Here is a 21,280-nt window from a genome sequence, read left to right as displayed (position 1 = left end):
ATTTGTCAATTATGTTTTGAGCAACCTTTCAGTGACTTTGAGGAAATCTGGCTTGGGAAGTTACTAAGCCTGATTGCACCAGGGGGCTGAATCATCCTGTGCAAGGATGATTGTAAGTGTATAGTGCTTCAATGCACATATAGGGCCCAAGTTTCCACATGATTTGCGCCTGATTTTTAGGAGCAACTGGTGGAAAACGGACTATCTTAGAAATCGCAATTCTCTCTTTTTTTTTCTGCAGTTCTAGTCAGGTAGAACAGTTCTACTTTGGAACAGAATTTTTTCTTCAAAAGGGGGCGTGTCCGGCCACTGACGCCTGATTTCAAAGTTTCCACAGTGAAAACGTACTCCAAACTAAAGTAGAATGGAGCCAGTGAAGATTTTTGTAGAACTTAAAAAAACCTGTTCTACACATTAAAAAATCAGGCGCAGGTTACAAATTAGGCGTCCAGAACGAGGTGGGGGGGGGGAAGGGAACTCATTAAATTCTACAATAAATCCTTATTTATACTTCTACAAATATTATACAAATAAATCCAACCTGAATAAACATTTATAAGCCAAGAAAAGATTAAATAAACCATCTTCCTACCTGTGTGAAAGTGCTTCAGCCAGGGAGAATTCTGCAGCCGTTCGTGCCGCTGAGCGGGAGGGGGCTGGGGGGGAGAAAGCCGTTCGTGTCGCTGTGGGGGGAGGAAGGGGAAGAGAAAGCCATTCGTGCCGCTGAGTGGGAGGAGGAGGGAGAGAGAGAGGGGGAGGGGGAGAGAGAGGGGGAGGGGGAGAGGGAGGGGGAGAGAGAGAGAGAGAGAGAGAGGGAGAGAGAGAGAGAGAAGGGAGGGGGGGAGAGAGAGGGGAGAGAGAGAGAGAGGAGGTGGGGGAGAGAGAGAGAGGGGGGGGGGAGGAGAGAGAGGGGGAGGGGAGAAGAGGGGAGGGGGAGAGAGAGAGAGGGAGGGGGGGAGAGAGAGAGAGAGGGGAGGGGGGGGAGAGAGGGAGGTGGGGGAGAGAGAGAGAGGGAGGGGGGGAGAGAGAGAGAGGGGAGGGGGGGGGAGAGAGAGAGAGGGAGGGGGGGGAGAGAGAGGGAGGGGGGGGGAGAGAGAGAGAGGGAGGGGGGGGGGGGAGAGAGAGAGAGAGAGGGAGGGGGGGGAGAGAGGGAGGGGGGGGAGAGAGAGGAGGGGGGAGAGAGAGAGGGGGGGGGGAGAGAGAGGGGGGGGGAGAGAGAGGGAGAGGGAGAGGGGGGGGAGAGAGAGAGAGAGGGGGGGAGAGAGAGAGAGAGAGGGAGGGGGGGGAGAGAGAGAGAGAGAGGGAGGGGGGGAGAGAGAGAGAGAGGGAGAGGGGGGAGAGAGGAGAGAGGGAGGGGGGGAAGAGAGAGAGAGGGAGGGGGGGAAGAGAGAGAGAGGGAGGGGGGGGAAGAGAGGGGGAGAGAGGGAGGGGGGGGAAGAGAGGGGGAGAGAGGGAGGGAGGGGAAGAGAGGGAGGGGGGGGAAGAGAGGGGGAGAGAGGGAGGGAGGGGAAGAGAGGGAGGGAGAGAGAGAGGGGGGGAGAGAGAGAGAGAGGGGGGGGAGAGAGAGAGAGAGGGGGGGAGAGAGAGGGGGGGGGAGAGAGAGAGAGGGGGAGGGAGGGAGAGAGAGGGGGAGGAGAGGAGGGGGGAGGGAGAGAGAGGGGGAGGGAGAGAGGGGGAGGTCGGATCGGATCCAGTCCGGGAGCGGGAGTCGGGTCCAGTGGAGCGCGGGTTGGGTCCAGTTGCGGGGAGCGGGAACAGGAGCGCGGGTCGGGTCAGTTGGGGGGGAAAGAGCGGATGTCGGGTCTCGGGGCGGGGGGGGAGGGGGAAGAGCGGGTGTCGGATCTCGGGGCGGGGGGGGGTGAACGGGTCTCGGGTTTGGTCGGCGGGGGAGGGGGGGAGGGGGGGAGCGGGGGTCGGGTCCGGAGGCAGGGGGGGGGAGCGGGTGTCGGGTCTGGTCCGGAGGCAGGGGGGAGCGGCTGTCGGGTCTGGTCGGGGGGGGAGCAGGAGCTGGCCGTGGGAGGAGCCTTATTCACGCAGCCCCAGTGAGGCCATTCAGCCAGGGCTAGGGGCTGCGTGCATCGGGCCCCTCCCACACAGTTCGGCGCCTGGAGCTACTGCACTTGCGTGCCCACTGTAGCGCGCATGTGCAGAGGTCTCGGCACTGTTTTCAGCGCAGGGACCTGGCTCCGCCCCCCCACAGCTCGTGCTGGCTGCGCCGAGGGCCAGAGGACCTGCAAGTAGGTGGAGAATACCGAGGATTTCTTTAGGCGCCGTTTTAGGCGTGAAAAACGGGCGCCCAGCTCGGAGGGGCGCCCGTTTTTTTTCTTGTGGAAACTTGGGTCCATAGTTTCAACTAGTCTTAACTTCGATTCCTCACACTGTCAAACTGAGTAATTATTGCAAAGTAGCTCCAGCTGATTAGTATTTATTTCTCATGCAATTATCACATTGTTTCTCTCGCACTCTTTCTCGCTCATACTCTCTCTCTCTCATGCTCTCATTCATTCTCACTGCAACTTGCTAGAACAATCCCTCCTCTCACTACAATTGCAATCTGCTCTCTTGGTTAGTGACCCAGGCCTGGTTCCATTAGATCTCTTTCTGGTTCAGAATCCTGCCGCCTTCCCTTCCCACAGACTACTATGAAGAGACACACAGAAGAGAAATGGGAGAAAGTCAGGAGGGAATTTAAAAAAAAGACAGTAGTCACGTGAAAGAAAGGGTGATGACCACGCCACAGGGATGAAGCAGAGAGTGGCACAGAAGAGAGACCTACAGAAGGGGAGATGAGAAGTCAGTGGAATGTGTATGGGAAGGAAGAGAGAGACTAATTTTCAGTGTTGCCCGTATCTATATCTTTATAGTTATTGGGCCACACTTTCCACTTCACATCGCCCAAAACGGCCTTTTATCGCCCATTTTGACCAAAAGGTGGAAATTCAGGCTGGAACATCGCCGAAAAATGATCCCCTCCTACTTTCGGCTCACATTGCCGAGCTGGTCGCTGAGGTGATCGCCCGCACATCGCCCAGTCTAACTTTCGGCACATCGCTGGGCTGATTGCTCACCGATAACATTGCTGGAGAATTGTTGCTTTTCCAGTGCTTTCCTCACAGAACTGGGCACTTTGAATGCCATTTTGAATATCTGAGGAAGGGAGAAGGCTGCTAAAACAAAGAGTGCTTATTAATTTGTGAGTTATTAAATGTATTTTACAGATATATCCACTCAAATTTAAACTTGTATTTATTATTATAATATTTTCATTAATTTTAGTAGAAAGGTCAGTTTTAGTAGTAGAAAGGGTATTTATATCACCAGTGAAAGTAATAGCAATAGTAATGGGGGCTGAGGCTTCTTAGCCATTACTTGTAAGTGCACAACTGCTGGCATCTGAGCTTGAGTTAAGTGAAGGGTTTAGTGAAGGGGTCAATCATGGAGGTCGCAGACTAACGCGTGGACATAGGAGGAGAACTTGCAAGGAAAAGCACTCTTACCTCAACTTGTCTGATAACGCATGCCTTCGGAGGTTGCCAACGGCATGACATCCTACCGTGGTGGGGAAATTGCGAGTGCGATCGCCTGTTGGGGTGGGGGGGACGGTATAGGAGGGGAAGGCGAAGCATGGGGATCGCCTTCCGAGTCAGAAGGAATTGCTTCCTCCTGACCCGCTTGTGTGCTTGCGTTTGCGGTCTGCGGCATCACGTCACGTTCAAGTGCGGTGCCATGTCCCGCCAACACTGCATGCCGCAAGACATTGGTGGCGGTGACCTGCTCACGCATCTCCTCAAGCGTCTGCTGTGACACCCAGGAGAAGGCCTCCATGAAGTCCTCTGTGAAGGCCACAAAACGCCTGGAGATGGTCGCGACTTATTGCGACAGTCTCCTCGCACAGTTGAGCCAAACCGTCCATGTGATCGGCCAGGGTAGGCGTGTGCTCTACTTGCTGACGCAACCTCCGTGGGGTTTGCGAGGGCACTAATGCTCGCCTTAGCGTCGCCAGCTGCTCGCCGCTTGGTCCCGCTGCTTCTTCTGTTGAAGATGCCGACGTAATGGCCGCAGGTTGCACAGGTGATTCGTGCAGAGACAGAGGGATGCTAGGGGCATCCTCCTCCGTTTCCATTTCCTCCTCCTCCTTCTCCGCCTTCTCCTTCTCCTCCTCCTCAGACTCGGTGGTATCATCTTCCTCCTCCCCACCTGTGGTGAGGACTATCTGTAACGGTGCAATTCAGGTTTGCACATTGCTATTGTGGGACCTGCAAAACAGAATTGAGCTTATTAAAACAGAAGGGTACAATTCTTGCGCTGCGCTGGCATATGAAGGAGGAGTATCACTACTACAATAAATGAGACCAAGAGACATTACATAACAATGCATCATATGTTAGTACATATGGTAGTACATCTATGCGGAATTGAATAACAACGAGTTGTGGAGGCAGGATTAGTCTGAGATAGACAAATTGATTAAGAGGAGTGTACATTCATATATTGTAATGTAATGACATTACATTACTTTAACACTGCTTGACACGTTACTCACATGACGCATCAGAGGGCTCTGCAGAACTATGGGAGGTGGCCGCTCGACTGTAGCTCCCAATTAGAGCCGCAGCACCCTCCTCGATCTCATTTAGTGGCTGTAAGGCAGCAGGGCCCCCTCCTGTGCACTTCTGCTGGCCAGTTATTCGATATCTTCCCCTGCAAAAGTTGCAAAGTGTATGACATAAGCTCTATGGTATAGGTACTATCATGGAAAAACATTTTCACAGTTATAACAAATAGCGGGGATAGGAGCTTAATGATTGACACAAACATATCTCTCTCTGATACAATCTCCATTGAGGTTGGCAATGTCAGGAGCTAATGTACAAAAGTGTCCCACTGTACAAAATATATTTCAATCCAGGAGATAAGTAAAATTATAATTACAATGTTCATCAAGACAATGTAAAATCTGTATTTACTCTTGCTGACGCAACCAGGCTGTTCCAATACTTGTGGCGTTGGTCGGACCCCTCGCCTCGTTGGACACCGCAGAGACAACGTCTGAAATCTCGCTCCATATTTTCCAGTACACCTGGGGTGGGGGTTTCCCACTGCCACCCCGGTTAACTCGCCCCACCTTGAATGCACCGCATGAACGGGGGCCTCGTTTGCCTCATCTGAGAAAGGCTTGGCCCTTTTGCGAGCCCCCTTCACACACTCAGACGAGGAGGACATATTGTAGAATATTTATTTCTTTAGTATTTGTTTTTAAATTTTATATTGATTTAAAATTTTATCTACTTTGGCTTTTAATTCTCTCTCCTCTCAATTCTCATTTTTTGATTTCAAGTCACTTTTCTCTCTTTCTACTCTTACTCACTCCACTGCTTTCTCTCTCCTCCTTCTTGCTCTGTCTCCCCTCCCCCCACCACCACCACAAATGACCTCCCAAAACGCGGGAAAGGTTTCAACCGGAAAAGAAAATTGCATGCGCAGAAGGCCATTGCTAGGGAAGCTTTTGACTTCCACATTGCTGGGCGCACGTAACATAACTGACCTTTTGCATCACCCATTTGCCAAGTGGAAAATCGCAATCCAAAAAATGGCCGATGTTCCAGCGATCGGTAAGACTGAGACATTGACCATCGCTGGAACATCACCCATTTTTTGGGCGATCGACAGAAAAGTGGAAAGTTTAGCCTATAGAGTCAAGAGAGGCTTTTTGGTGGAGCCAGTTGTAACAAAAATTCAAAACTATTGATTTTGTATTTGCTTATATTTACGGTCCAGAATGATATCGATCAACTGCAAGGAGACTTAAAAATATTCAAATAAAATTTTATATAATTTGGCTCCAGAACTTCAAGATTTAGCCTCATAAAATGCTTAGTGCAGAACAACTGATGTGATTTAAAAAAAAAAACATGGAAACAAATTCTCAGATCACCATCTAGGCAAGGTATCTCCTGCATTATGTATCTATGTATGGTCTCATGTTGAATAACATGGACTTAACAATATTTGTGCTGATTCCAGGTTACCATAAATTTGTTCTGTTCTAATATAGTTTTTGTGTGGCTATTTTACCCGGTTAAAATAATGCCGTACTTCTTTCCAGGTGTACAACTTGAATAAGGACAATCCAATAAGTGAAGGCTGTAAGTATTTATTGTTATTAATAATTCTGGATGAACTCTGACAAACTAGAGGAGCATTTATAAAATATATTTCACAATCAGCTAAAACATACATCAAAATGTCCTACAAAAGCAAAATACTGTGGATGCTGGAATCTGAAATAAAAACAGAGAATGCTGGAAATCTCAGCAGGTCAGGCAGCATCTGTGGAGAGAAAAGCAGAGTTAACGTTTCGGGTCGATGACCCTTCGTCAGAACTGCCGAATATTCAAAAAGAACACATTCTTAAGCACTGAAAGGGGGAGGGGAAGAAAGAACAAGAAAAGGTCTCTGATAGGGTGGAAGGCAGAAGAGATTAGAGAGACAAAAGCGATGATGAGCCGAATTGAAATGGTAATGACAGAAGTTAGAAAAAGGTTCATCTGGATAGGGTGTGAATGGCGGAGTAATGACCAACTGCCATTGTAGACAAAGAGGGGGAGAAAAAGAAGAAAAATAAACATAATATGGGGGGGGGTGGTGGCAGGAAACGGAGCCAAAGATGGCCAGAGGCTATGCTCTGAAATTATTGAACTCGATGTTGAGCCCAGAAGGCTATAAAGTACCTAAATGAAAGATGAGGTGCTGTTCCTCGAGCTTGTATTGAGCTTCATTGGAACAGTGGAGGAGTCTGAGGACAGAGATATCAGAGTGGGAGTGGGAGTGGAGTATTAAAGTGACTGGAAACTCAGAGCCACACTTATGGACTGGACTGAACAGAGGTGTTCAGCAAAGCAGTCACCCAATCTACACTTGGTCTCCCCAATATACAGGAGACCACATCGTGAGCAGCGAATACAGTGTACTAAATTGAAAGAAATACAAGTAAATCGCTGTTTCACCTGGAAGGAGTATTTGGGGCCCTGGATAGTGGGAAGGGAGGAGGTAAAAGTGCATCTCCTGCGCTTGCACGGGAAGGTGCCGTGGGACGGGGAGAGGGGTCTGGGGGTGACTGCGGAGTGGACCAGGGTGTCGCAGAGGGAGCGGTCCCTTCAGAATGCTGAGACGGGAGGGGAAGATGTGATTGGTGGTGGGATCACGCTGGAGGTGGTGGAAATGGCAGAGGATGATCCGTCGAACGTGGAGGCTTGTGGGGTGAAAGGTGAGGACTAGGGGAATCCTGTTGTGGTTCTGAGGGGAAGGGGTAAGAATAGAGGTGTGGGAAATAGAAAGACACGGTCGAGGGCCATGTTGACCACAGCGGAGGGGAATCCTCGATTGAGCAAAAAGGAAGACATGTCAGAGGCACTAGTGTGAAAGGTGGCGCAGTCAGAGCAGATGTGATGGAGACAGAGAAACTGGGAGAATGGCATGGAGTCCTTACAGAATGCGGGGTGGGTGGAAGTGTAGTCCAGGTAGCTGTGGGAGTCAATGGGCTTATAATGGATACTGGTCGAAAGCCTATCCCCAGAAATGGAGACAGAGAAGTCGAGGAAGGGAAGGGAAGAGTCAGAGATGGATCATGTGAAGGTGAGCGAAGGGTGGAAATTGGATGCAAAGTGAATGACATTTTCAAATTCAGGGCGAGAGCAAGAAGTGGCACCGATACAGTCATCAATGTACCGGAAAAAGAGGTGAGGGAGGGAACCTGAGTAGGACTGGAACAAGGAAAGTTCCACATATCCCACAAAAAGGCAGGCACAGCTAGGACCCATGTGGGTTCCCATAGCAACACCTTTAATTTGGAGAAAATGAGTGGAGTTAAAGAAGTTGTTCAATGTGTCCTACTGCTTATTTATAGTACGCAATGCATTATGCAAAACTGGACTAGAAAAATATCAGAATTATTGAGTCGATCATTAGAAGTCAATTTTGTTTCCTAAGTGATCTCATAATTTGCCCAGTTTTTCTCAATCTGTGGTATTACTGCAACTAAATTATCCTGACACTTAAAACTGCTGTTCATGTTTAGAGGTTTGGAATTCCGTGGTGCTTCCCCTTTTGAATCTTTGTGTAATTGAAACAAGTTTCGTAATTTGGCTGAAATATTAGAAGCAATGGGGAAAAATAAAGCATTACAATGAATGTATCCACTTGATATTTCTGCGGCAGTACACTCAATTATCGTAATTTGGGAAGTCTGGTCCACTTTTCCCTCGCACACAAATAAAGGACAAAAGAGAAATAAGCATCTGACTGAAGGGAAGAAAGAGTAGTCTTAAGAAGAACTTGTTTACCATGGGGAAGCAAGATAGTTAAATTTGTAGTTGGCTCAAAGTTTGGGGAGGAGAAGCAACATGAGTTCCAATGAATCAGACAAGTTCTTACAAAAAGAGTGTGACAGGATTTCCAGCTGGGTTAGTAAGTGGCAATTAAGTTCAATAAAGATAAATGCAATGTTCTACATACTGGAAATAAAAACAGGAGGCATGTGTCCCCCATAGATGGGATAAAACTTACGAAGAGTAGATGAGAGACCTATGGGTGTTCATTGACTTGTCACCCACCTTATCTAAACAGCGTAAAGTGGGTTATGTTGCCAAAACCTCCATGGTCAGGCTGACACGCCCAGGTCTTTTTCATCTACCAGCGTGATTAATTGTATTCTGAAAATGTCTCTGCTGAAGTTTAAACTCCCTTATTGAAAATGATGGATTTGTTTCTGATTTTCAGCTGCACAACTGGACAAAGTTGGATTTGATTTAGTCAAGAAATGCATTCATGCAATTGAAGAAAGAGGTATCGCAATTTTTATTATTTATGTCAATCTTGAATTAAAAACATTTAAGATAGCATATAATTCCTCTCCAAAAAGCTCTGGCATCACAATTCTGCACCACTTTATGACTAGTTGGTTGACATACGAAAACATACGAAAAATTACGGCTAGGTAAAGACCATCTGGTCCATCAAGCCTGTCCCACACAATTGCAATATCTTGTGTATCTCAACATATACACTCCACCCCACCCAAAACCATGTGATCTCCTGGGGGAGGTAAAAAAACAGATTTTTAAAAAACCCGGGCCAATTTGGGGGAAAAAATCTGGGAAATTCTTCTGACCCATATAGGCAATTGAAACTAGTCCAGGAGATCACTGGCCATTAAATTCCATGCAGTATCTTCCTTCTGTAAGAGGTGATCTCCGCCGCAGCCAGAAATAAATCCAGCTTTTGCTTGAAGGAGTTCAGTGAGTCTGCATCCACCACATGAAAGGGCAGCTTGTTCCAGAGGTCTACCTAGTGACATCTAACCTAGATCTAGCCTTATATAACTTAAATTTGCGCCCCTGGTCCTGCCTAACCTATTTAATTGAAATAAACTGTCAGCTGGAACAGTGCATACCTTTATTATCTTTTTTAAACCTCAATCAAATCCCCCCCCCCCCCTCCCCCTGCCTAAGTCTACGCTGTTCTAAGGTAAAGAGTCCCAACTCGTTTAACCTATCTTGATAACTAAGATGCTTTAGACTTGGAATGAGTCGAGTGGCCCTTTTCTGCATTCTTTCCAGAGCCTCAATATCACCCACCATGTAAGGAGACCAAAAACTGGGCACAGTATTCCAAGTGCGGCCTGACTAAGGTCTTGTATAAGGACAAGACAGTATGCCCCGACTTATACTCAATTGTCCTATGGATACACTCCAACAGCCTATTTGCTCGAGCTATCACTGCACGGCATTGCTCGTGTACCTTTAAGGATATATGCACTAGAATGCCCAAATCTCTTTCTATCTCCACCATCTTTAATACCTTTCCCTGGAGGGTGTATGAATGTTGAGCATTTACCCTTCCCACATGCATAACACAGCACTTATCTAAATTATACATCATTTTTCAGTCTTGAGCCCAATCTCCCAGCGAAGGTTCACCAGACTGATTCCCGGGATGGCAGGACTGACATATGAGGAGAGACTGGATCGACTGGGCCTGTATTCACTGGTGTTTAGAAGAATGAGAGGGGATCTCATAGAAACATATAGAATTCTGATGGGATTGGACAGGTTAGATGCAAGAAAAATGTTCCCGGTGTTGGGGAAGTCCAGAACCAGGGGACACAGTCTAAGGATAAGGGGCAAGCCATTTAGGACTGAGATGAGGAAAAACTTCTTCACTCAGAATTGTGAACCTGTGGAATTCTCTATCGCAGAGAGTTGTTGATGCCAGTTCATTGAATATATTCAAGAGGGCGTTAGATACGGCCCTTACGACTAAAGGGATCAAGGCGTATGAAGAGAAAGCAGGAAAGGGGTACTGGGGTACTCAGCCATGATCTTATTGAATGGCTGTGCAGGCTCGAAGGGCCGAATGGCCTACTCCTGCACCTATTTTCTATGTTTCTATGTTTAAGATCTGCCTGAATCAGACGAGCCTCTTCTACAGTTCTAGCACTCACAGATCTTGGTATAATTTGCAAATTGTGCCGCCAACCCCTGAATCCAGATCATCAATAAAAATAGTAAAAAACAACGGTCCCAACACTAATCTCTGCGGGACACCACTGGTGACCGGTCTCCAAACAGATCCAAATCCATCTATAACTACTCTTAACCTGCGTCCTGCTAGCCAGTTCTGAATCCAGCTCAATATATTTCCACTAATACCAGAGGCTTCAATCTTATAGAGAAGCCTCTTATGCCGTACCTTGTCCAAAAATTTTATGGAAATATAAGTAGCCAATGTCTAAGAAAAGCTACATTTCTGTAACTATTATGACTCCGTTGTAATGCTCTTGACGCAAAAAAATCTATTACACCTGTACTAATCAAATTGCTAAACAAATACTTTCAAAATCCATTTCAGTCTCCATTTTTTCTTTAATGCAGGTGCAATGTCCCAAATCCGGAACTCCAAAACCGGACATTTTGCGCATAGCTGATGGAGTCGTCCGGAACTATTGTCCAAAAACAGGACATTTTTGAGGCAAAACCCAAAATGCGGCACGGACTCAGTCGAGGATTCCGGATTTCAGTCAACAAAATCAAGCCTGAAATCTGGAATCCTCAACTGAATGTGTGCCGCATTTTGAGTTTCGTCAGATTTCGGATCTCTCCACTCAAAACCCAACACAGATTCGGTCGAGGATTCTGAATTTCAGATTTGATTTTCTTGGCTGAAAACCGGAAAAGCCCAAAAACTGGAATGAGGATTCCGGATTTTGGACATTTTACCTGTAATTGAAATCTGTAGTGTCCAAATTAAGGTTTGTAACACCATTTTTAAAAAATTACACATTTCACAATAATATGGTTAAACTTACATTTGAATTCTTTTTGGTGTCTGTCAATTTTGGTGATTTTCAACAAGCACATTATATGATTTCTAATCCCAGCAGAAGGATAATTTTAGTATGATCTTTTTGTGCCCACTGTGTTGTGTTTTAAGGTTTGTAGCACTTTCTTAAACGAAGGCTTAGCAGTGCATTTGCAGTGAAGTTCTGAAATAATTTGCAATACAGCTCTCTCTTTGTCAACTTGCATGTCCAAGCACATTCACATGGTATTTCACATATATACATTTACATATAATATATAATATAGTCATGTGATGTTCACAAGACTCAATAGAACACAATAGTTGGGTCCAGGTCATCCATGATGAGGTATGCAGTTGTGAGCCTAGTGAATGAACTGGTAATGTGTAGTGTGATTATTAAACCTTTGTTAATAAACCAACTAATTCTTAATAGCAGCAATATGTTGTTATGAATTCTTAAGCAAAGAACCCATGAATCAAATACATTACAAGACATATAAGCAAATAGGCAGCCAATTGCATATCCCAGTATACTTCGGATACATTAGCATGGAGGTATGCATATACAAAGCCACCTCTACAGACACAAGCATGGACATATGAATATGCAACTAAAGGCTATCCTAATTTAAAATGTCTAATATATATTTAATTTAATTTAAGTTATTGTAACTATAGTAATTATAGATTGTGATAGTATAGTAAATAATTCAGTAATTACAGATTTCACTAACAGCAATATTAGAAATTCAGCGTGATATATTAGCAAAAGTTTTTTCTCTACTTTAAAACAGGTATCAATGAGCAAGGCCTCTACCGAATAGTTGGTGTTAACTCCCGAGTTCAGAAACTGTTAGGTTTACTAATGGGTAAGTACTATGTTTCATTTCCTTATCTTTTTGTACATGTTTGTATGTATTAAGTCGGGCAGCATTTTACAATGTAATTTTTTTTCCCGAAAAATATTCCTTGATGCAAGAGTGGTAACCTGGTGCAGTTTTATTAGTACCACTGAAATGGGTTTATTACAAAAAAAAGCATTTTTACTAAGAGAGTCTAGTCCACCACCTGTGTGTAACCCAATTTAAAGTCACTGAAAATAAGTTTTTAAAAAAGCTGTACAGACCATTTATTAATTGCAGGTGCCAATTGATACCCTCGCGCCTGAAGAAAAAGCTTCATTTTAAGGGCTTCCTTGAAAGGCCACAAAAGGGTGCAATTAGCGCAAACTCATCATGGTGATTAATTTGATATAGCAGTGTGGCCAGATTTGTGGGCGGGGTCGACTTCCACGCGATGGTTTTTAAACCATCGCAAAAACTTGATTTGCGTTCAATGTAACTGGCACTTGAAATTCCTCGATCTTTTAAAGCTGGTTTGGCCAATTTGGGGTGAATTACTCTGGGGGGGGGGGGGGGGGTGGGAAACAGAGCAACCTAGCGGAAACTCTAGCCCCATAAATATATCTAATTAAAATCAATAACTTATCTCGTTCAATAACACTGGTGTTCTGAATTGGACTTGTCAATTGACATCACTGCTCATTGATCTGGGACCATTAAATCCCTGTTGCACCTTGCATATGTAGCTGTTCAACTCCACTTAATTCCTGCAAAACCAACTGATGAAGCAGCTGCAAGCAACGGGGTTGCAAAATCCTCACACCTTTAACACCTTTCACACTTCAACTGCAAGTGAATTGTGCAAATGGCAAATACATATTGATTAAGGAGTTGCATGTCAATAAGGATTGGTGCGACTTGGCGCTCTTTGGAATCCACAAACCAGGCATTGGATCCAGTATAGTTACAATAAATATTTCCATTAAGCTGCATGTCGTTGCAGCTGTCTGGAGGTCCAGCACAGCCAGCTCACTGGTTTTTAAATGGCAAAACCACGCATGTGTGGAATTTTGAAGGGCTATGCAACCCCCCAAAAATTAGAGGGAACATTGGTTACAATGGGAAAAAAACAAGACCCATGGTAGGTTGAAGAAAAAGAGTGGGGTGGGGGTTGCTGGGGCAAACAACAGAGAGTAATCCAAACATAGTGGAAGTCGATGGGTTAAATGCTTCAGAGGAAATTGCTATTTGATATAAAAGATAATTTTATTGAGGTAATGGAAAGACATTAAAAGAACATGCAAATAGCTAATACAGTGGAGAGGCATGGGGGACCCACACATTTTTTTAAAAGCAAGAAAGTGGAGTAAATGGGTACCTCGTGTACAGGTGGTCTGGAGAAGAAAAAAGCAGGCTGTTAATAAATTTCATGGCTACAAAATTGGGAAATGGCAGTGGTCCTGGCAATATGAGACCAAATGTCTCAAATGAAATGATTATTCAGTTAGTTTTGTAGGAGAACAATTCACACATCTCTGTCAAATATTCAAACTATTCAAGGTTTCTCATTTAAATTGTGAAATCTTTATTGGCATCACAAAAAATGTCCACATTAAAAGTTTGGTACCAAGTAGGAACAGTTCCTTAGTGACAAAATAACAAATACGCCATAGAACGTTATTCCAACTGTCCTTATTTATTTAAAGTATTTACTGATTCTGCTCCAGAATGCCAACAAACTAATTTAAGAATTCATGTTACAGATGTTGTAGAAACATAGAAACATAGAAAATAGGTGCAGGAGTACGCCATTCGGCCCTTCTAGCCTGCACCGCCATTCAATGAGTTCATGGCTGAACATGCAACTTCAGTACCCCATTCCTGCTTTCTCGCCATACCCCTTGATCCCCCTAGTAGTGAGGACTTCATCTAACTCCCTTTTGAATATATTTAGTGAATTGGCCTCAACAACTTTCTGTGGTAGAGAATTCCACAGGTTCACCACTCTCTGGTTGTGTATTTGTAAAGCATGCACTTCCATGTTCCGCCATCAGGGAGCTCATCCCCTGAAGTCCCAAGGGATCCTAGCATCCTTTGGGAGCACTGTATATAAGCTGGCCCCTAAGGCCTGTTCCTTACTCTGGAGTGTCTTATTAAAGACTGAGATCACTGTTACTTTAACCTCCCTTGTGCAGCCTCAGCTGTGTTAGGAACACAATAACTGCCGATGAGAATACGAATCCAACGCAAAGATGCAGCAAACTATGGGCATCCTGGAGAAGTTCTCGGAGGCTGAGGACTGGGAAGCCTATGTCGAACGACTAGACCAGAACTTTGTAGTCAACGAGCTGGACGGAGAAGGAAGCGCTGCAAAAAGGAGAGCGGTCCTCTTCACAGTCTGCGGGGCACCGACCTACAGCCTCAAAGAATCTTCTGTCTCCGGTGAAACCCACAGATAAGTCGTATGAGGAGCTGTGTACACTGGTTCGGGAGCATCTTAACCCGAGGGAGAGCGTGCTGATGGCGAGGTATCGGTTCTACACGTGCTAGTGATCTAAAGGTCAAGAAGTGGCGAGCTACGTCGCCGAGCTAAGGCGACTTGCAGGACAATGTGAGTTTGATGGCTACCTGGAGCAAATGCTCAGAGACTTTTTTGTACTGGGCATTGGCCACAAGACCATCCTACGAAAACTTTTGACTGTAGAGACACCGACCCTCAGTAAGGCCATTGCGATAGCACAGGCGTTTATGTCCACCAGTGATAACACCAAACAAATCTCTCAGCACACAAGTGCAAGCAATGTTCATAAATTAACTGAAACTTGTGAGCAGAAATGTACAGGGCAGAACCCAGGAGTCTGCAACTGCCAGCAGGCCTTAGGTGACCCAGATGACTGAGTCTGCAACAAAGGATGAATGCAAGGCAATTCACATCTTGTTGGCGTTGTGGGAGGCTTCCATTCAACCTATTTATGTCGCTTCAAAGGGTATGTTTGCAAGAGGTGTGAAGCAATGGGGCACCTCCAACGAGCTTGCAAGCTCTGCAAAACCTGCTAACCACTATGTGGCAGAGGAAGATCAAAGTGGATCAAAGCAATTTTGAGCCTCAGAGAGGAGGCAGATGCTGAAGTACACTGGGTGCACACATTTTCGACGAAATGTCCAGCTATAATGATCAACGTAAAATTGAATGGCTTACCCGTAGCCATGGAACTGGACACTGGCACTAGCCAATCCATCATGAGTAAAAAGATGTTTGAGAGACTGTGGTGCAACAAGGCATTCAGACCAGCCCTCAGCCCCATCCACACGAAACTGAGAACGTACACCAAAGAGCTTATCACTGTCCTCGGCAGCGCCATGGTCACGGTCACCTATGAGGGCATGGTGCACGAACTGCCACTCTGGATTGTCCCAAGCGATGGCCCCACACGGCTTGGAAGGAGCTGGCTGGACAAAATCCGCTGGAACTGGGATGACATCCGAGCGCTATCACATGTCGATGAGGCCTCATGTACCCAGGTTCTTAACAAATTTCCTTCCCTTTTTGAGCCAGGCATTGGAAACTTTTCCGGGGCGAAGGTGTGGATCCAGTTGGTCCCAGAGGCACGACCCATTCACCACAAGGCGCGAGCGGTACCTCACATGATGAGGGAGAGAGCGGAAATCGAGTTGGACAGGCTGCAACATGAGGGCATCATCTCCCCAGTGGAATTCAGCGAGTGGGCCAGCCCGATTGGTCCAGTACTCAAAAGTGATGGCACGGTCAGGATTTGCGGCAATTATAAAGTAACTATTAATCGGTTCTCGCTACAGGACCAATATCTGCTACCTAAGGCAGACGACCTATTCGCGACGCTGGAAGGAGGCAAGACGTTCACCAATCTCGACCTGACTTCGGCCTACATGACACAGGAGCTGGAGGAGTCTTCGAAGGGCCTCACCTGCATCAACACTCACAAGGGACTGTTCATCTGCAACAGATGCCCGTTTGGAATTCAGTCGGCTGCAGCGATCTTCCAGAGAAACATGGAGAGCCTACTCAAGTCGATACCACACACGGTGGTCTTTCAGGACGACATATTGGTCACGGGTCGGGACACCACCGAGCACCAACAAAACCTGGAGGAGGTCCTCCAGCGACTGGATCACGTAGGGCTGTGGCTGAAGAGGTCGAAATGCGTCTTCGTGGCAACAGAAGTGGAGTTTTTGGGGAGGAAGATTGCGGCGGACGGCATTCGGCTCACAGCCTCTGTCTTGGCGTCTATCAAGAACGTGCCCAGGCCACAGAACGTCACGGAGCTGCGGTCGTTCCTGGGACTCCTCAACTATTTTGGTAACTTCATACCTTTTAGAGCCCCTACATGTGTTATTGCGCAAAGATGAGAACTGGGTATGGGGAAAAAAGCAAGTAATTGCTTTTGAGAAAGCCAGAAACATTTTATGCTCCAACAAGCTGTTTGTATTGTGTAACCCGTGTAAAAGACTTGTGCTAGCATGTGAGGCGTCGTTGTATGGAGTCGGGTGTGTATCACAACAAGCTAACGTTGCGGGGAAGTTGCAACCTGTCACCTATACTTCCAGGAGCTTGTCTAAGGCCGAGAGAGCATGATTGCGAAAGAGGCATTAGCGTGTGTGTTCGGGGTAAAGAAAATGCATCAGTACCTGTTTGGCTTCAAATTTGAGCTGGAAACCGATCACAAGCCCCTCACATCCCTGTTCGCTGAAAACGAGGGGATAAATACTAATGTCTCAGCCCGCATACAAAGGTGGGCACTCGCGCTATCGGTGTATAACTATACCATCCGCCACAGGCTAGGCACCGAGAACTGTGCGGATGCTCTCAGTCGGCTACCATTGCCCACCACGGGGGTGGAAATGGCGCAGCCTGCAAACTTGTTGATGGTGGCGCAGCCCGCAGACTTGTTGATGGTCATGGAAGCGTTTGAAAATGATAAATCACCTGACACAGCCCACCAGATTAGGACTTGGACCAGCCAAGATCCTGTGCTGTCCCTAGTAGAAAACTGTACTGCATGGGAACTGGGCCAGCATCCCCGTTGAAATGCAAGAGCCAATCAAGCCGTTCCAGCAGTGAAAGGACAAGCTATCCATTCAGGCAGACTGCCTGTTGTGGAGTAATCCCGTAGTGCTACCAAAAAATGGCAGGGAGACGTTCATCTCGGATCTCCACAGCACACACCCGGATATAGTCACGATGAAAGTGATAGCCAGATCCCACGTGTGGTGGCCCGGTATCGACTCTGACTTAGAGTCCTGTGTACGGCAATGCAGCGTATGTGCTCAGTTGAGCAACGCGCCCAGAGAGGCACCACTAAGTTTGTGGTCCTGGCCCTCCAGACCATGGTGGAGGATCCATGTCGACTATGCGGGCCCGTTTCTCGGTAAAATGTTCCTGGTGGTGGTGGATGCTTTTTCAAAATGGATTGAATGTGAAATAATGTCGGGAAGCACCGCCACTGCCACCATTTATAGCCTGAGGGCCATGTTTGCCACCCACGGCCTGCCTGACATACTGGTCAGTGACAACGGGCCATGTTTCACCAGTGCCGAATTTAAAGAATTCATGACCCGCAATGGGATCAAACATGTCACCTCGGCCCCGTTTAAACCAGCCTTCAATGGGCAGGCAGAGCGGGCAGTACAAACCATCAAACAGAGCCTTAAACGAGTCACAGAAGACTCACTCCAAATCCGCCTGTCCTGAGTACTGCTCAGCTACTGCACGAGAGCACACTCGCTCACAGGGGTGCCCCCGGCTGAGGGCTGAGCTACTCATGAAAAGGACACTTAAAACCAGACTCTCGCTGGTTCACCCCAACCTGCATGATCAGGTAGAGAGCAGGCGGCAGCAACAAAATGTAAACGATGGTCGCGCCACTGTGTCACGGGAAATTGATCTGAATGACCCTGTGTATGTGCTAAACTATGGACATGGTCCCAAGAGGATCGCGGGCATGGTGATTGCTAAAGAAGGGAATAGGGTGTTTGTAGTCAAACTGGACAATGGACAAATTTGCAGAAAGCACCTGGACCAAACGAGGCTGCGGTTCACAGACTGCCCTGAAGAACCCACAGCAGACACCACCTTTTTCGAGCCCACAACACACACCCAAAGGATCAACGACACCACGCCGGACCAGGAAATCGAACCCAACAGCCCAGCAAGGCCAGGCTTGCCCAACAGCCCAGCAAGGCCAGGCTCACCCAGCAGCCCTGCAGGGCCAACAACACGCCAGCCCAGCGAGGGCACAGCCAACACACCAGAACAGACATTTGTACCGAGGCGGTCCACTAGGGAAAGAAAGGCTCCCGACCACCTCGCCTTGTAAATAGTTTTCACTTTGACTTGGGGGGGTGGTGGGGTAGTGATGTGTATCTGTAAAGTATGCACTCCCATGTTCCACCACCAGGGAGCTCATCCCCTGAAGTCCCAAGGGATCCCAGCATCCCTTGGGAGCACTGTATATAAGCTGGCCCCTAAGGCCTGTTCCTCACTCTGGAGTGTCTCATTAAAGACTGAGGTCACTGTTACTTTAACCTCCCTGTATGCAGCCTCATCTGTGTTAGGAACACAATAATAGACACCTGCTTTTGATGGGGAAGTTTGCAGACAGCCAATTTAATGTGCCGCCGAGCTACAAACGAACAAATTATATGAAATGCGTATTGAAAGATGTAGAAGTAAGTAACACAGTTGATTCTGAGTATTCGGAATTGAAGTTACTAGGAAAGGTTAAGGTAGTTTTAATTTGTCTATTGGAAGATTTTGAGCTAATTTAATTGAAGTTTTCTAGATGATTAGAAAATGATGCAAGCAATTTTTTCATTAAATCAAAGGAGTCAAATATTGGGTGTGGGGTGGAGTGTACAAAATTAGAAGTAAGAGAATTATACAATTTACAACAATGGCCCAGATTTTATTGTAGCAGGGCATCCAACGGTGTCTAGTTAGTTAGACTCTTGCACGTTTATAGGTTTCAAAAACATTTTGTGTGACAAGTTGCTGAAGGTACGAGCTGATAATGGCACAGCATGGGGAACAAGACAGGGCAACCAACTGTTTATCTCCTTAACCAATCAGTTTGCAGGATTGAGAAATAAACAGGAATGACGCAGAAGGAAGTGTGAATTAGAGTGGGTGCATTCACTGTCAAATCGGATACAGAAAGAGAGATAAAAAGAGGGAAAGAAAGATTGCATTAAGAGAGAGAGGGAAAAAAAGACAAAGGAAAAGTAAAATGTTAAATTTTTAACATTTTTAAAATTATCAACAACTATTAATAACTGACTGAATGAGACGACACTTTTATTGGCTAATTTTCAATGCTAGAGAGGTTGATTGGCAATAATTAACACTTAGCACGTCATTGTGCTAGCATAAAAGGAATTCAAAAGTCTTCTACACACACACAAATAATCAATAGGTAGTAAGAGGAGGGGTGAGGCCGATTAGGGACAAAGAAGACCTACGCGTGAAGGCAGAGGGCATGGATAAGGTACTAAATGAGGTTTGCATCTGTCTTCACCAAGGAAGATAATGCTGCCAAAGTCATAATAAAAGAGGAGATACTGAATGAGACAAAAATTGATAACGAGGAGGTACATAAGAACATAAGAAATAGGAGCAGGAGTAGGCCATATGGCCCCTCGAGCCTGCTCCGCCATTTAATACGATCATGGCTGATCCGATCATGGACTCTGGTCCACTCTTCCCTGCCCGCTCCCCATAACCCCTTATCCCCTTATTATTTAAGAAACTGTCTATTTCTGTCTTAAATTTATTCAATGTCCTAGCTTCCACAGCTCCCTCGGGCAACAAATTCTACAGATTTACAACCCTCGGAGCAGAAATTTCTCCTCATCTGTTTTAAATGGGTGGCCCCTTATTCTGAGATTATGCCCTCTAGTTCTAGTCTCCCCATCAGTAGAAACATCCTCTCTGCATCCACCTTGTCAAGCCCCCTAATAATCTTATACGTTTCGATAAGATCACCTCTCATTCTTCTGAATTCCAATGAGTAGAGACCCAACCTACTTGACCTTTCTTCAAGTCAACCCCCTCATCTCTGGAATCAACCTAGTGAACCTTCTCTGAACTGCCTCCAAAGCAAGTATATCCTTTTGTAAATATGGAAACCAAAACTGCACACAGTATTCCAGGTGTGGCCTCACCAATACCCTGTATAACTGTAGCAAGACTTCCCTGCTTTTATACTTTATCCCCTTTGCAATAAAGGCCAAGATTCCATTGGCCTTCCTGATCACTTGCTGTACCTGCATACTATCCTTTTGTGTTTCATGCACAAGTACCCCCAGGTCCTGCTGTACTGCTATACTTTGCAATCTTTCTCCATTCAAATAATAACTTGCTCTTTGTTTTTTTCTGCCAAAGTGCATGACCTCACATTTTCCAACATTATACTCCATCTCCCAAATTTTTGCTGACTCACTTATCCTGTCTATGTCCTTTAGCAGATTTTCTTGTGTCTTCCTCACACATTGCTTTTCCTTCCACCTTTGTATCATCAGCAAACTTGGCTATGTTACACTCAGTCCCTTCTTCCAAGTCAATATAGATTGTAAATAGTTGGGGTCCCAGCACTGATTCCTGCGGCACCCCACTAGTTACTGATTGCCAACCAGAGAATTAACCATTTATCCCGACTCTCTGTTTTCTGTTAGTTAGCCAATCCTCTATCCATGCTTAATATATTACCTTCAACCCCGTAAACTTTTATCTTGTGCAGTAACCTTTCATGTGGCACCTTGTCAAATGCCTTCTGGAAGTCCAAATACACCACATCCACTGGTTCCCCTTTATCTACCCTGTTTGTTACATCCTCAAAGAACTCCAGCAAATTTGTCAAACATGATTTCCCCTTCATAAATCCATGTTGACTCTGCCTGACCGAATTTTGCTTTTCTAAATGTCCTGCTACTGCTTCTTTAATAATAGGCGCCAACATTTTCCCAACCACCGATGTTAGGCTAACTGATCTATAGTTTCCTGTGTTTTGTCTGCCTCCTTTTTTTAAATAGGGGCGTTACATTTG

At 46.0% G+C, this 21,280-nt stretch overlaps 1 protein-coding gene across 2 annotated transcripts in view; it reads left to right on the top strand.

Annotated features, from left to right (window-relative positions):
• Nucleotides 1-21,280, top strand: part of LOC139262928 (rho GTPase-activating protein 26-like) — a 257,392-nt gene that overhangs the window by 155,436 nt on the left and 80,676 nt on the right. For both annotated transcript variants that reach the window (XM_070878245.1, XM_070878243.1), the window contains exons 12-14: nt 6,107-6,146; nt 8,779-8,844; nt 12,156-12,230. In XM_070878245.1, coding sequence (XP_070734346.1) covers nt 6,107-6,146; nt 8,779-8,844; nt 12,156-12,230 — 181 coding nt within the window. The remainder of the gene's footprint in view (nt 1-6,106; nt 6,147-8,778; nt 8,845-12,155; nt 12,231-21,280) is intronic.

This window comes from Pristiophorus japonicus, chromosome 4 (genome assembly GCF_044704955.1).
Source record: "Pristiophorus japonicus isolate sPriJap1 chromosome 4, sPriJap1.hap1, whole genome shotgun sequence".
In the NCBI taxonomy this organism is placed as follows: domain Eukaryota; kingdom Metazoa; phylum Chordata; class Chondrichthyes; family Pristiophoridae; genus Pristiophorus; species Pristiophorus japonicus.
Note: the sequence above shows the minus strand (reverse complement) of the source record. Positions and strands in the feature narration are given on the sequence as shown.